At 38.0% G+C, this 15047-nt stretch overlaps 3 protein-coding genes across 3 annotated transcripts in view; 2 read left to right on the plus strand and 1 right to left on the minus strand.

Annotated features, from left to right (window-relative positions):
- LOC308698479 (uncharacterized protein) overlaps window positions 1-1988 on the minus strand; it is a 2266-nt gene extending 278 nt beyond the window's left edge. The window contains exons 1-2 of the mRNA XM_081378573.1: window positions 1799-1988; window positions 1-302 (exon numbers count right to left, since the gene is read on the minus strand). The exon at window positions 1-302 is cut by the window's left edge and continues 278 nt beyond it. Of these exons, the coding sequence (XP_081234699.1) occupies window positions 87-302; window positions 1799-1969 (387 nt within the window). The 5' untranslated portion in view covers window positions 1970-1988 and the 3' untranslated portion in view covers window positions 1-86. The remainder of the gene's footprint in view (window positions 303-1798) is intronic.
- Window positions 1989-2744: 756 nt separating this feature from the next.
- On the plus strand, window positions 2745-8702 carry cUnh1orf198 (chromosome Un C1orf198 homolog). The gene is made up of 4 exons (XM_081379060.1): window positions 2745-3137; window positions 4511-4561; window positions 4649-5206; window positions 7088-8702. The coding sequence occupies exons 1-4, from the start codon at window positions 2823-2825 to the stop codon at window positions 7142-7144; spliced, it is 981 nt and encodes a 326-aa protein (XP_081235186.1). The 5' UTR covers window positions 2745-2822; the 3' UTR covers window positions 7145-8702.
- An 850-nt stretch (window positions 8703-9552) lies between these two features.
- Window positions 9553-14710, plus strand: clec11a (C-type lectin domain containing 11A). Its single transcript, XM_081379065.1, has 4 exons — window positions 9553-10128; window positions 10868-10979; window positions 11422-11613; window positions 13259-14710. The coding sequence occupies exons 1-4, from the start codon at window positions 10018-10020 to the stop codon at window positions 13654-13656; spliced, it is 813 nt and encodes a 270-aa protein (XP_081235191.1). The 5' UTR covers window positions 9553-10017; the 3' UTR covers window positions 13657-14710.
- The last annotated feature ends 337 nt before the right edge of the window (window positions 14711-15047 follow it).

The following is a 15047-nucleotide window of genomic DNA, read 5'->3' on the forward strand; positions in this document are numbered from 1 at the left end:
AGCATCTTTCTTAGTCATTTCAAGAAGAAAGTAAAAACAATATGATGTAGAAAACTATAAAATCTCTATGGTGGGAAAACATGGGTCTATTGCACAACACAAGCTTTGGCGCTGTGCTGTTCTGAACTCAGCTGTGCCTCACATATGGCGGTCACACACGCCTGCTGCTCTTCTGCTCCCTCGGCCCGCAGCGTGAAGGTGCGTTTGCTGTCCTTTGGTGTGATTGTGCAGCCTAATGTCCCATCATCACCCTCCAGCATCTCCACCTTTGCTCCAACCAGATTAATGGCCTTTTCTGCTGACTAGACGATTACATAGGAGCAGTTAAAAAATGTGTACCGTTGGTTGATGGGAAAAGAAAAGCATTTTTTTCTATGTGTGCCAGTGTTAAAGGACTAGCTCACCCAAAAAATGAAAATGTTGTTGTCATCACTTACTCGGAAAAGAAAAGCATTTTTTTCTATGTGTGCCAGTGTTAAAGGACTAGCTCACCCAAAAATGAAAATGTTGTCATCATTTACTCACCCTCATGTCGTTCCAAACCTGTATGAGTTTCTTTCTTCTGCTGAACACCAAAGAAGATATTTTGAAGAATGTGATACTCAGACAGTTGATGGACACCATTGACTTCCATAGTAGGAAAATACTATGGAAGTCAATGGGGCCCAACAACAGTTTGAAGTGACATTCCTCAAAATATCTTCTTTTGTGTTCAGCAGAAGAAATAAATTCATACAGGTTTGGAACGACATGAGGGTGAGTAAATTATGACAGAATTTACATTTTGGGGTGAACTATCCCTTTAAGGCCCGTTCACAACAATGACGATAACTATAACAATAATGGCACAAAGAAACGATATCGTTGGAATCACTTTCACAATTATTATTATTTTTTATTTTTTTTTGCTGATGAATGATAAAAAACATTGACAGCCATCAGAATCCATCCTGCTTTAAAGGGATAGTTCACCCAAAAATTTAAATTCTGTCATCATTTACTCACCGGCGTCATGTCGTTCCAAACCCTTAAGACTTTCGTTCATTTTGAAACACAAATTAAGATATTTTTAATGACATCTAAGAGCTTTCGGTCTCTCCAATAGACAGTCTAACGTTACGCAACTAACGTTACCACTTTGAAGATTCAAAAAGTTCATAAAGAGCTCATAAAACTAATCCATATGAATTGAGCGGTTTAGTACAAATTTCCTTGAAGAAACACAATCGATTCATATGGTGAACAAAATTTTAATTTAGCTTTTATTCACATATAATTATAAATATATTTCGGTTTAGCTTCTGCTTATCTTTATATGTGAATAAAAGCCTAAATTCAATCTGTTCATCATAAAAGCGATCATCCATTCATATGGATTAGCTTTACGATCACTTTATGCACTTTTTGAAGCGTCAAAGTGGTAGTTGCTTAGCTGTCAATGAAGGGACAGAAAGCTCTCAGATTTCATGAAACGGTCTTCATTTGTGTTCCGAAAATTAAAGAACAGTAAGTTATCACTTGAAAGAGCTCGCGCACAGATCGTATCCATAAGCAGGCGTTGCCATGGTAACTTAACAACAACATGGCGAAAAGAAACTCAATCCGTGGCATTTACATATTAATTATTTAACCGGCTAAAACAGTATCTGAACTAGACCGGATCCACACCACTCTGGCAGATGTGCTGAAGTTTAATGCTGATAAGCTGATCACTGTTATAAGTTTCTTAAGAGCCCGGCAGGAACTAGCTACGAGGCTCAATGATGATGATGAGCAAACCGGCATCATTAACTCTTACCTTTTCATTACAACCATAGATAAGCTGCCCATCTCTGATTTGAAACCATACCAATTCCCAGCGCCCGGTGTAGCGCGTTTTCTTAAATAACCATCCTTCTTTCCACTCGTCTTTTTCTTTTGGGTGGTTTTCATCAGTTGTGCCGTTAGAGGTCGCCGCTTCTGAAGCCATTACTCCGAGACGTTCTTCTTCACGCGCATGCGCAAGACATAATAAAAGTCTTTTATTTTTGATGTAGTTAGAAGGAATATACAGAGTAGATGGAAGAATATAAAGTAAATTAAAATATAAATAATTAAATGTAAAAAATAATGACAGCAAATATGATATTTTAATTAAATAGTAAAACAATACAACATTACACTAAATGTCGTTTTTAAATGTAATAAAATATACTTGTTTGCTTACAGGGTTCTCTCACAGTCATGCAAAATCTGGAAATATCAGGTATTTTTAGCGCAATTTTCCACCGGACAAAATTGCGATTGTTAACTCATGATTTCTGTTCTGTCTGTGCGCACCAATCTTGCACTTCTATCTACTCCTCAACCAGACCACATAGAGACTTCGGGTTTTCGGCATTATGTTAAGGAAGGTCTAATCTCGGGAACGCACAAAAAAAAAAAATCCAGGAAAAGATTTACTATCTCTAAGTGTTGTGATCCCATGACGTGAGAAAATTGCGCTAAAACACTCACTGAGTTTTTATTACTTGTTTATTTTATGCAAATGTCTAGACTGTAATATTTAATTAAGCAATGTTTAATCAAGTTACTACTGGTGAGTTTAATATCTATTGAATATCTATTAAAATTCTTATTTAGAAATTTATAAACGACTGGAAAGGTCATGGAATCGTCAATTTGTTTATTTGTTGTTGCTTGCCTATAGGTCCAAAAAGTTACGTTAAACCCAAATGTAACATTTTAAAGATGCATTTTAATCCAACAAAAGAGTTATTTGGGATAAACTAAAATAAAAGTCTTTTGTGTACGTCAGCGTCGTTAGTCCAGCTGTTGAGGAAATGGCGGCCGCGGCGATGGCAGGAGCTGTGGCGGATCTTCCGCACGTCACGGAGGCCAAAAAGATGGAGTACTTCTCCTCCATCAACTCCATGGCCCGTAAGATTATGCAGGAGAGGGAGAAGATAAAGGAGAGGTTTGGTTCGGATTGGGATCAGATGAGCCCGGTCGAACAGGACACGGCGATAGACAACGGGATGATGGACCCGCGGATCCGGGCTCGGTACGCCATGCACCGGGTGGACCGAGACGAGGTGATCTGCTACCCGAAACTCCTCATCCAGACCGGGCAGAAGACCGTACACTTCGGAGAAGAGGTGCTTGTGTTTTGTATTGATGTGTTAAGTTAGAGCGCTTATTGTCGGTCCAGTGTTGACTTGCTTTATTTGATTTGCTCTAGTCATTTAAGGCTGGTCAATCCCTAACAATTAATTACATTATACTAAAAACAAACCTTCTAAACAGACTGTCCGCTGTTAATTAATGTTTTTACTTGTATTATTCATGACATTAATAGATTTTCTTTATCTTTACAAAAATATGCCTGCTCACAAGACCTTATCTGAGCCAAAAGTCTATATAAGTTAAGTCTAAATTAGATTGTTTACTAGTAAGCAAATATATTTTAAACCAGCTTCTAAAAAATTGTAAGCAAAATATATATTCATTGTCAACTTAAATCAAAAGTTCCATTTAAGGTAAGTTGTTTACTAAACTTGTGTATTATAAATTAAAGTTTACTAGACAAAACCCTTAGGATTTTCAGGGTTAAGTTTATTAAACAAATCTCTGTCAACTTTCAATAACTTAAATTATTTAAAATCTTGCAAATTTCAGTGAATTAATCTGTGTACTTAGCAGATATGTCAAATAGCTATACATTAAGTTTAATGTATAGATATTTGACACATATCTGCTAGGTAAACGAATTAATTCACTGAAATTTGCTAGATTTTAAATAATTTAATTACTAAACAAATCTCTGACATAAAATCTATAATAAAATGTTTCTCAAGAAACTCGAGCCCAGATATCTATAATAATCTTTACCAAAAACTTAATTTTTAATATACTACAGTTAAACCAGCTACTAAACAAATCTAAGACAAATAATTTATATATATATATATATATATATATATATATATATATATATATATATATATATATATATATATATATATATATATATATATATATAGCCGAAATGTCAAATTTCTTTATTTCTGGTTACTAAATAAGTCTGTAACAAATATCGATAAATTCAACAATTTTATTAAACTTATATAAACTAAACTTTTTATTAAGCTTCTATCAACGATTTATTAATTCATATGTACGATTTATAATGCCACATCCATACGTTATGTATTAGCCTAGATTGAGTGATGCAGTTAATCTGGCTTCTAAACTAATCTTAGACAAATATGTTAGTGTCAACTAAATAAATGTCACATTTCTATAAATGTTCACTAAATATCTCTTAAAATTCTCGTAGATTAAACTTTCTACTCTATCAACTATAACAAATCTGTCAATTATGTATTAGATCTTGGGTTAGACTTGCACCTTTTTTTTTTGTGTACTACTACATGTTTTTATCCCTATTCAGAACAGAAGCAAAAATGACATTAAACAAGTGATGTTGCATCTTACGGCATGTTAAAATCTCTGTCTCCCCTGTTTCAAGGACTTAACTTGGCAAGATGAGCACTCGGCTCCCTTCTCTTGGGAGACCAAGGCAAGTAGGCCACCTCTGCTAAAAATACATTCTCAATTTGCTAGCAAAGTGCAAACAAATGTGATTCAGCCCTTCCCTTCCTAACAGAGTCAGATGGAATTCAGCGTGATCTCCGGTGCAACAGAGCCGGCTGTTCCCTCCTCCGTGAACGAATCCAAACCCAAGACCTCTCAGAGTTCCAAACTGCCCAGTAACGACGAGTCCTCCTTCTGGAAGATCAGTGCTGAGCGCTCCAGGCTAGAAGGCGAGAAGGCTGAGTTTCAGTCTCTGACGCCCAGTCAGATCAAGTCTCTGGAGAAAGGCGAGAAGCCTTTGCCCTCGTACCTGAGGCCCGAGTCTGGGCCGAGGGAGTCGGAGGAAGCGCCCGCCCCGCGGCCGGTTAAACAGAGAGCCCCCAAACCTCACGCTCCTCCTCCGCCCGTCCCTATCAGCGTGACCCCTGTGGCGATCAGCGTGACCCCAACACCTCCAGCCCCCGGGTCCTCGTCGCAGGAAGGGTGGGAGAGGGCCCAGAGCACCCTTCCTTCTGTAAGCAGCACTACGGATGATGTGTTCAGTCCTGGTCTGGTCACCAGGTCTTCCTCTCAGTCCAACAGCACAGTTAAAGATCAAGCCTCGCCCGCCGCCAGTCCTACATTCGCACAGGTTAGACCCTCATCTCATATACAGTAGTCAACATTTGAAGTGGAGCAAAAAAGTTAATCAAAGTTGTCCTAAGACAAGAACGGGTATTGTTAAAAATTCATGTACAACTTTGATGAAAGGTTGACTTACTGTAGTTACAGGGCTCCAGTCTGCGACTGAATGGTCACATTTAAATTGTTAAAGTTTTATGAATTCATTTGATTACTGTTACTGATTACTGTTTTTAACAATACATTTGACTCATAAAACAAAAGAAGCCAGAAACATTTAAAAAAGACGACAGATTTTCAGGGGAACAAAAACATTTCATAGGGCACTATTATTATTACATTTTTAGTAAATTATTAAATTGTTAAAATTGTATGAATTCAATTGATTAGTCATCCTATTTGATTATTAAAAATGAAACTCAACCATTAAAAATGGAATCCAGAACAATTTAAATGGAAAACATGGAATTTGTGAAAAAAAAAATGCAATGAAATTTGGGAAAACTTGGACTCTACCTTTTAAAAATGAATGATGTTCTCAAAAAGAAAACCTTAATTAGTTTGGTAGAATCTCTTATAATTATTTCTTATGAAAATGTTAAATATTTTAACAACTTACACCTCTTATGCTGTCAAAGCGAGTAATTGCGATTAATCGCATCTAACATAAAAGTTTGTTTATATATGTGTGTGTGTGTATATATATATATATGAAGACTTCAGATGCAAAAGCCTCTAAGTGCCATCTGAAATCTTCTTCTAAAATGAGCATTTTTATCAAGCTTGTATGTTTATGTTCAGTTAATTTACTTTAATGGCAATGAAAATTACCTAATAATTGTCATGAAAGTGAAATTACTGAACCTAAATATACAAGCTTGATAAAAATGCTCATTTTAGAAGAAAATTTCAGATGGCACTTAGAGGCTTTTGCATCTGAAGTCTTCATATATATATAAACATACGCACACATATAAACAAACTTTTATGTTAGATGCAATTAATCAATTCAAATTACATCCCAATTCAGAGGCTGCGGACACGGACTTTTGAAGTCCGCTAAGGTTGAACCGAGCATTGTTAAAATAAGTCAACATTTGAACTGCTTTAAAGTATTTATTTATTTATTTTTTTACTTTTGTGTCGTTAGATATTCAAGAAAGTTGAAACCAAATACTTGCAATTAAAAGAGTAATCCAGTATGTTCTCTAAAAAGAAAATCCAGTCATCACCGGCATGCAATGAATCTTGGGATTGACTATTTGCAAAGGATCCACTTGTTCTATCCTTCGCAGCCCAGGAAAAGAAGGGGCCGATTTGTAGGTTTGTATTTGAAGGAGCCTTCGAATTGCGATGACCTCCGTCGCTTCGCTGTGACATATTCGGCCCTTCAAGTGCAGCTTTCGAAGGATGCAGCCTCTGAATTGGTACACAGTGTGTCAAGCTCAATAAGTCTCTTAGAATAACCTTTTTATGACAAGGTTAGTAGGTTCAGGTTGTAAAATATGTGGTGTAACTGCCAAAAACCTAATGATACTTATGAATTATGTAATATTTGTAAAACAATACTTAAAAAGCACCTTGGAAAAAATATATTTAAAAGTATGTATTTATGGTTTGAGAAAAGTGTGTTTAACTTTTACTTAGTTACACCATTTTCTGAGTAATTAAACTGAGTAATTGGTGTAAATGTTGTTCAAAACCATATGAAACCAACATGAACACACGAGTACATGTCTAAGAACTTGGCACATGCATTTTGAAATGTATATTTAAAAATATATATATATTTTGACACTTGTAAATCATTGACCCTCACATTCCGCCACTTACAAATTAGTCATTGACAAACCATAAATTGTTTTATTTCCTTTTTTTTTTTTTTTTTCAGTTCAACACAAGCAACAATATCCTGAAGACTGGATTTGATTTCTTGGATAACTGGTAATGCCTGAAGAAGCCATTCTAGATCACAGGACCTACAAGCACCATGAACACTTACACTACAGAACACTTTCCTTTTAAATCCATATGCTTTAGTAGTTCATTTATAGTGCATCAATATCTCTACAACTGTATTCAAATCTTCATCTGACCTCATCTCACCGGTTAGAAGTTACTGCTATGATACATTGGGTAGGACTTTGAATCTTCTATCCTTGTTTATGTTGTTTTTCACACTTGGTACATTTGCAGAATCCATTGAACTTCCCTGTTGGTTTGGTTTCCCATTGTTATGTTGTTCTGAACTCTGGTACGTTTTGCACACATTTTCCCCATCAACATTAGAACCACCTAAAACTGTTTATAATTGCAGCCAGGAAACAAAGTTTTAAATCTTAAAGGGATAGTTCAGCCAAAAATGAAATTTCTGTTATTAATTACTCGCCCTCATGTCGTTCCAAAGCCGTTCAGAAATCCACTCAGAAAGCTCTCGGATTTCATCACAAATATCTTAATTTGTGTTCTGAAGATGAACGAAGGTCTAACGAGTTTGAAACGACATGAGGATGAGTGAACTATCCCTTGGGTGAACTATCCCTTTAAAGTTGCAGAACAATGTTTTGATTTTGTTTGGTGTCACTACCAAACTGGCACCAGCCAATTTCTATATTGCATTCACATCAACCATGAATTATACTGTGTTTTACAATACACCGAACCCCAAAAAACCCTCTTTAGACTCGAGTTTAATTCCTTTGTGCGGAGTTTCAGAAGTTCGGAAGATGTGTTACTTATGGTCGTAAATTCAGATCTACTCTAAAACCACTAGTGTGAAAGCCACATCACCGTCACTGCCATAAATTTGTATCTATATTTATCTAGACCTTGATACTAGTGTTAAGATGCTTCACTGTACATTTATTAATAAGGACCTAAACGAGACACCTTAGCGCTAGCATGGTTTTGAGATGACTTGCGCCTTGCTTGTTTTGTAGACTTTTTATATGCGTGCTGCTTTCATTGTATGCTTTGTTTGTCTCTTTCCTGTAGCCCAGTACACCAGAGATGACTTAAAAACTTTAAAGCAATAGTTAAAATCTCTTTTCTTTGTTAGGCCCGAAACATACACCACACAAGTACGCAAACGTAGTCAACATTTAACATGCATTATTGCAATACTGTGGAGGTAACAAACTCCAGTGCTCAAGGGGGCGATAGTGTACGCCTTCTGCACCATTAAAACTGAATGTGCTATTATTCAGGTAGCTAGCTAAAAACGCGTAGACAGTTTAATAATAACTTGCGTGTGATGATTTTAAACCGCTTGGTTTTTCCGAATGCAACGACTTGTGAAATCAAGATGCTGTAAGCGGTTGCGTTCACATACTTGCCTGTCGTATGATTCAGGGCTTAACTAACTAGGTTTTCAAAGGTAGATATCATTTTTGGAGCTTTGTTGCAAGATGTTTTCTCTTGAATACGAAATACGTGGCCTGGAGCCAGTGTTTATGCATTCATATATCTGTAATGCAAAATAACTACAATAAAAGTATGACACTCTCATGTTGCTTATCTCGTTCTTCACTTGGTTGGTAGGGGGCAGTGCAGCGCTAATGTAAAACAACTGCTGCATAGATGGAGTTCTACTCATAAATCCCATGACAGTTTTCTGCCGTTTGTCAAATATTTAAAGAGGTCACACTGTCCACTGTGTTATTTATTTTAATAAAATATGACTGTTGGATGTGCGGTATAATTGGTCACGTGTAATTTTCAACTAATATACTCGTTTTAGAATTTTATTCCCTGGGCAGTAATTTTTATTTTGGGGGATTGACGTTATTGCTTCACATAATCTGAAAAAGGCCTCATTAGTTTCTGACTGTAAAGTGGCCCTGTGGTTTTCCAAGAGTCTTTCAACATTTTTTTTAAGGGTAACGTTTAGCTCATTATAGTTTCGGTTCCTGACAGGCTACTTGTATATCCGAATAATCTTGACAGAGTTTTGAGTTAGTTGATAGGTGGATTAGATCAGTCTAACAACAACAGATTTGTTGTAGATTAATTGTTATTTGTTAAAGGTAGATATCTAAGCTGTTTATCTGTTTCTGCATCTGTTCCTTGTACCGTATAAATGTCTAGACAGTCATCTGGGAGAGATTTGTTTAGTTAGAGTTACGTAATGAACTGGGTTATTTTGGGCAAAACTCCATTCTTACATCCTTATTCCCTTCCAAAGTCTCCTCAAGAGGAAGAGAGAAAGACAGTGTCTTGTTAGAGGACGAGAAGCCCAAATTCCTTCCATGAGTGGAGACAGAACTCTAACAGAGCTGGTTATGAGACGTGAGACATTTTCCTGTCATTCGGCCACCGTTGACTTTAACAGAACAACATGTTCCCAAGGGACAAAGCACTGACGAATGTGTTTGTAAGGAAGTTTAGTCTTAGGGAAGAAAATGAACGTTTAGTTAAATGTTTATGTAAGAGGGAGACAGCTGAGTCAGTAAAACTGCCGTGTTAGCACAAAGAATAGAAGTGGGAGGAATGTGTTTGGGTATAATATGCTCAGGATGAAGCAGCTGAAAGAAAGAAAACAGAAAGAAAGAAAAAGGAAACTTTCAGATAAGGTGAAAGGAGGAGGAAAAGTGTCCGACAGCTGCAGAGAGGGAGGAGGCTAAAACAAAACAGAGCTGTAAAGAGGTGAACGAGAGAGCGAGAGAAAGCAAGAGAAGGTTGAAAGCAATGTGAACAGAGAGAAGGTTGCTGTTGAATGAACATCAGAAGAGCTGGACATCTGGGTCTGTATATATACAAAAAGACAGAGAGCTGGCTGAAAAGAAGAAAGGGATTTATGAAGTGAAGTGATTTGAAGTGGAGATGATTCCAACCGTGATTCTGGCGGCTGTAGTGGGCTTCAGCGCTCTGTCCTCCTGCGACTCTGCCGACAGCAGCACCAGATCGCCCGTCACAACAGCTGATCTGACTCAGGTTAAGAGTTTACCTTTACTTTCTGGGAAATCACCCATGTTTAATGGTGGCAGCTTGATTAATGATTTGTATTAAGTTTCACTGAGAAAATGTCTACCATGATGCTAATACAATACTATTCCTTCCAGTGCCTTGGAGTATTATGTAAATACCTTGGAATACATCAAAGTACCATGCTATTACCGTATGATACCATCACTGTACCATGGTACTGCAGCACTATGGTTTTATACTAAGGGTAATTGTGTTGCTTTAGAATGAGGCTAATTCAATACCTGCTTCTGTATTCATATTGCATGCAACGCTGGGGGCAAATGTCATGAGTATTAATTTCTGGTTGCTATCATCCTCGATCTGCAATCACATTATTTCAAGTACCTGCCCATGATAATGCATTCAGTATCAGGTAAAGGCTGGAATACACTACGCAACTTTTAACATCTAAACAGATTTTAAAACACTACACTTTCCGACTTTGCAAAGAGTTACAGAGGAAAAACTGAGGATCACACACTACCACAGTTTCAAGTTGTTCCAAACAGAAACTCATGCAGGAACATTTGCCTTGTTGCTAGGAGACGCATGACAAATAAAAACAATGTGTTCTAAAATCAGCTCAAAAAGCTTTGACTCTTCCAGACCATTAATCGGGGCAGAAATATTGGTTAAAGTTGTATATAGAATATTCTTTAAGTCTGGTTTTGATGGAGGTTCGTTCTGTTGTCGTTTAATTCAACAGGCGAGAGAGTTCAATGAGGAGACGGTTAGAGGGCGTGGGGACACTCCTGATATCATCGAACCTGAACCCACCACTGCCGTCTCCGACATGGAGAGCACTTACAACTACATATGTGCGTTACCCAATCACTCATTTCACCTCCCCACTTGCATCTGAAGTACCAGAAAATCAAGCCAAAACTAATGCAACGGAATGGATATATACTGTATATATGCAAATTACTTGCACCCCGTGTCTTAACTTGCACAAATAAAGGCTTGTTAGTGTGGTCGTATTTCATAGTCTGGGCACGTGAATTATATAATGATACGTGAGTATGTTATTTCATTGTAGTCATTTGATGAACTTAGTAAGATTATATCTTAAAAAAAAAAAAAAACCTGCTATTGAAGGCCCTCCAAGGATCCAGACATACTATATCATCAGCTACCTTCCCGTCAACCCCTTCCTCCTCCAAAAGTTTCTTAATATTCCTATTCATTCTCTGGTATGCAGCTGCATAGCTGACTAATGAAAGACTTGATTCAAACGTGTCTATTTATACATTTCTGCAGTGTCTAGACTGGCAGCGATGGATCAGGCCATCCACAGGCTTAATGTGGGACATTACACATTGGACATTAAAGTGACACAACTGCTGGAAAGAGTTTCACGTCTTGACAATAGACTAGGTGACACTGAGGATGCCATTCAACAGGTCTCGTCCTACTGCAAGGACAACCGCAAAGAGATTGGACGACTAGAGGGTCAGTGGGTTCAATTATAAATTCTGAACTTTATCCTTTCATCTTACCCTATTCCTGCCCTCTTTAACAAAACCACTTCCAATCTGAAATATGACTTTTCTATCTCTCACTCTGACCCATAATCTCTAACCACTTCACCTAACCCAGGGGTGTCCAATCCTGCTCCAGGAGGACCACTTTCTTGCAGAGTTAAGCCGGGTTCATACAGTACGATTTTTGCCACGATTTGGTTGTCTGAGACAAATTTTGCAAATCCTAAAAGATTCCTCTGATCCTAGACTAAAATCTGAAGTCTTTGATCATTAGTTTGGCATGTCCGCCGATTGACCCTTGCGATAAAATTTTCCCTCAGACAAAATTCTGGTAGTGTTAGAAGATTTGAATCGGAGTCCTGCAGGGTGACTCGCATGTAACGCAGCTCACTGTCACCGAATGCGTCATTGATAGATGATGTAAAACTCCGGACAAGTTTTCTTGTGTGCGTTCGTTTTTAACGCATCTTGACTGTTGTACAGTCTGACATTAATGACAACTGAGATCTTACAGTGTGACATGGATTACATCGGGGATCATCATACAAGTCTGACAAGAAACAATAGTAAAGGACTATTATAAATCGCACAGTGTGCACCCCGCTTTATGCTCTAACACAGTTGCCTGGGCTAGAGCTCAACTCTGCTGGAAGGTAGCCCTCCTGGAGCAGGATTAGACATCCCTGCCCTAACCCAATCTTAAGGGGCCGTTCACACAGAATGAGTTTTTCCATTCCACTGCGCAACTTTTCCATTATTTTTCTATGTAAACGCACTAGATGGACGTGTTTGACCGTTGCGTTCGCGTCTTGCGTCTTTTGCAGTGTTTCGCGTATGACACTCCGTTCTAAAAACGTGGTGTTCAAGTTAAAATAAGCGTCACAAGACCTTGCGGTTTTCCCCATTCCACTGCTTGCGTCTTGCGTTTTTCAAAGCAAAAACGTGTTCTGTGTGAACCGTCCCTAACCCTGCAGCCTAACCTCCTATCTCTAACTCCAGCCCTGAACTTCTTAAATCTTAGTCTTAAAACTCTGACTCCAACTCCTAATTCAAACCTTGACCCTTGTCTCCTATTATAATTTCTGTACTTTACCCACGATACTGTCATCCGGTTTTCAGACCTAACCCCAATTCCTAATTTCCTACCCTAAACACTAATCCCAACCCTATGCTTAACTGTCAAATCTTAACCCCTACTTAAACTGTAGTCCAGGGGTGTCTAATCCTGATCTTCCTGGAGGGCCACAGTCCAGCAGAGTTCAGCTTCACACCTGAACCTGCTAGTCAAGGTCTCACTAGGTATTCTAGAAACCTCCAGGCAGGTGTGTTGAGACAAGTTGGAGAGCTAAACTCTGCAGGACAGTGGCCCTCCAGAACCAAGTTTGGACACCTCTTCTCAAGTCCCTGTTTCAACAACTTTTCCTACACAAAACTCCTAATGCCAGCCCCGAACCCAGATCTGAATGTTATAGAGGAAAACCACACGTTGCCAATACTGGTTCTGATCTCTTGATTGGGGCCTAAAGTATATATATATATATATATATATCTGTGTGCTGTACTTTATTTAAAAAAATGAAAATGACTGATTCAATCAATTTATGTTGCTCCAGGCTGTCAGAAAGGCCGTAAAATGGGTTACAAATGCGTTTTGGCATATCGCGTGTATGAGACCTACGCAGACGCATCCCAGAAGTGCCAGGAGCGGGGAGGACGCATGGCTATGCCACGAGATCGCAAGGAGCAGGAAGCTTTGGCTGAATATGTGAAATCAGTTTTTCATGGAAACTGGCCTGTGTGGCTTGGAATTAACGACCAGCGCTCCGAAGGCCTCTACCTATTTGAGGACACAACCCGTGTCACTTACTTCCAATGGAGGAAGCACTTCCTGTCAAGCCAGCCAGATGGTGGGAAACGAGAGAACTGTGTAGCCATGTCCTCAGATGATGGAGACTGGTGGGACACCTACTGTGACAGACGCATGTATTATCTGTGCGAGTTTGACGTTTGACCTTGATCAATTCCTATACAGTCCAGCTCTCTTCTTATTGATTTTTGTTTAATATATCAAGAGCTGCTATTCACTAAAACTCATAAAAACTGGAGAATTATGCACATGTAGAATTAAGGCCAGTGAATTTACAGATCCCATGAAATGTTTTGATAAATGGATTTCCTATTGATGTTAACAGGATGTCGAAACAGGACATATTAGGCCTTAGCCTCTTATTCCCATTGAAGCCCAAAGTGATTCCATTGGTTGAGACAACTTTTATAAGTGCTTTATTCACTGCCTTGCTAGAAATGATAGAAAATAATTTTATCCTGTATTTAGTCATAATCATGAAAATGTTAATGCCTTTTAAATTAAATACTATATATCATATACCACAGAAGCTAAAAAATGGTCAAATTAAACATTTCCTTTTCTTTGTGTGTTCAGTTAGCCTTCTTTAACAAGCTAAATACCTGCTTACTAGCTCAACACAGCACCAAGAAAAGCTCTTTTGATTAGCTTGAACAAGATACCATGATAATGCACTTGTTTTTGAACAGGCTTTGATCAAGAGGAAAGGATTCTCCAGAGGGATCTTGTTCGATGTAAAGAAAGGAAATACAGAACATTTTTAAAATGCGTAAATCTGTAAATCAACTTTATATGTAGATGTGGTGTTTTCACCACATGTGTATGCTTTAAGACAAACCATGTGCAAATTCAGTACTAATTGCTGAGTATTTTCCCCTTAAAAACTGCAGTGAACCAAAAACACGGTTTGACACGCCCCTGTTTCCTGCCATCACAAACATGTAACCAATCCCGTCAACATGTGGGGCGGGGCTTTTCTCCACTGACTTTCTATGTCCAAAGAGTTTCTGAGCATGCTGTTTTTTAGGAGGCAGCTGTCTGACTCTGAGATGGTGAATGGGAACATGGTTTGTGTAACATTAGCAACACATTATTAGCTGTTTGATAATGTAGTCAAGCAAAAGCTAATCATATAAATTACTGTTATGTGTTCGATGTTGTAGAAAGTGATACATAAAACACATTAACTAGTAGACAACCCTGTGTAATTTACTTGTCCTCTTCTTCTCCTGAATTGGTTTCTGGTTGAAACATATATGGCTGAATTAAACCAATATTTCCACCTGTCATTGCGCAGCGTTTACTACAGTAAAGTTGACTAAGTGGCTCTCGGAGCTTGAGTGAGTGAGTGGAGACTGGCTAATTTGCATATTCATATTTCCACGTATTTTAAATGAAGCAAGAGTTATATTCAAACTATTTTAAGGCATGAAGAAATTATTTTCACAGGAAAAAACATTTAAATATGCTATTTTATTTATCAATGATGAGTTTTAAGAGATAAAATTATTGACTGCAGGGGGACTTTAAAAGTA

Source organism: Scardinius erythrophthalmus (genome assembly GCF_964197995.2).
Source record: "Scardinius erythrophthalmus genome assembly, chromosome: 11".
NCBI classification, from domain to species: Eukaryota; Metazoa; Chordata; class Actinopteri; order Cypriniformes; family Leuciscidae; genus Scardinius; species Scardinius erythrophthalmus.

What these genes read in the sequence shown, in the direction of transcription:
- cUnh1orf198 (XM_081379060.1), top strand. Translation starts at nt 2,823, where the DNA reads ATGGCGGCCGCGGCGATGGCAGGAGCTGTGGCGGATCTTCCGCACGTC. An exon ending in CCGTACACTTCGGAGAAGAG is followed by an intron (nt 3,138 to 4,510) that starts GTGCTTGTGTTT and finishes CCCTGTTTCAAG; the next exon opens with GACTTAACTTGGCAAGATGA. An exon ending in CCAGTCCTACATTCGCACAG is followed by an intron (nt 5,207 to 7,087) that starts GTTAGACCCTCA and finishes TTTTTTTTTCAG; the next exon opens with TTCAACACAAGCAACAATAT.
- clec11a (XM_081379065.1), top strand. Translation starts at nt 10,018, where the DNA reads ATGATTCCAACCGTGATTCTGGCGGCTGTAGTGGGCTTCAGCGCTCTG. An exon ending in CAACAGCTGATCTGACTCAG is followed by an intron (nt 10,129 to 10,867) that starts GTTAAGAGTTTA and finishes TTAATTCAACAG; the next exon opens with GCGAGAGAGTTCAATGAGGA. An exon ending in GAGCACTTACAACTACATAT is followed by an intron (nt 10,980 to 11,421) that starts GTGCGTTACCCA and finishes ACATTTCTGCAG; the next exon opens with TGTCTAGACTGGCAGCGATG.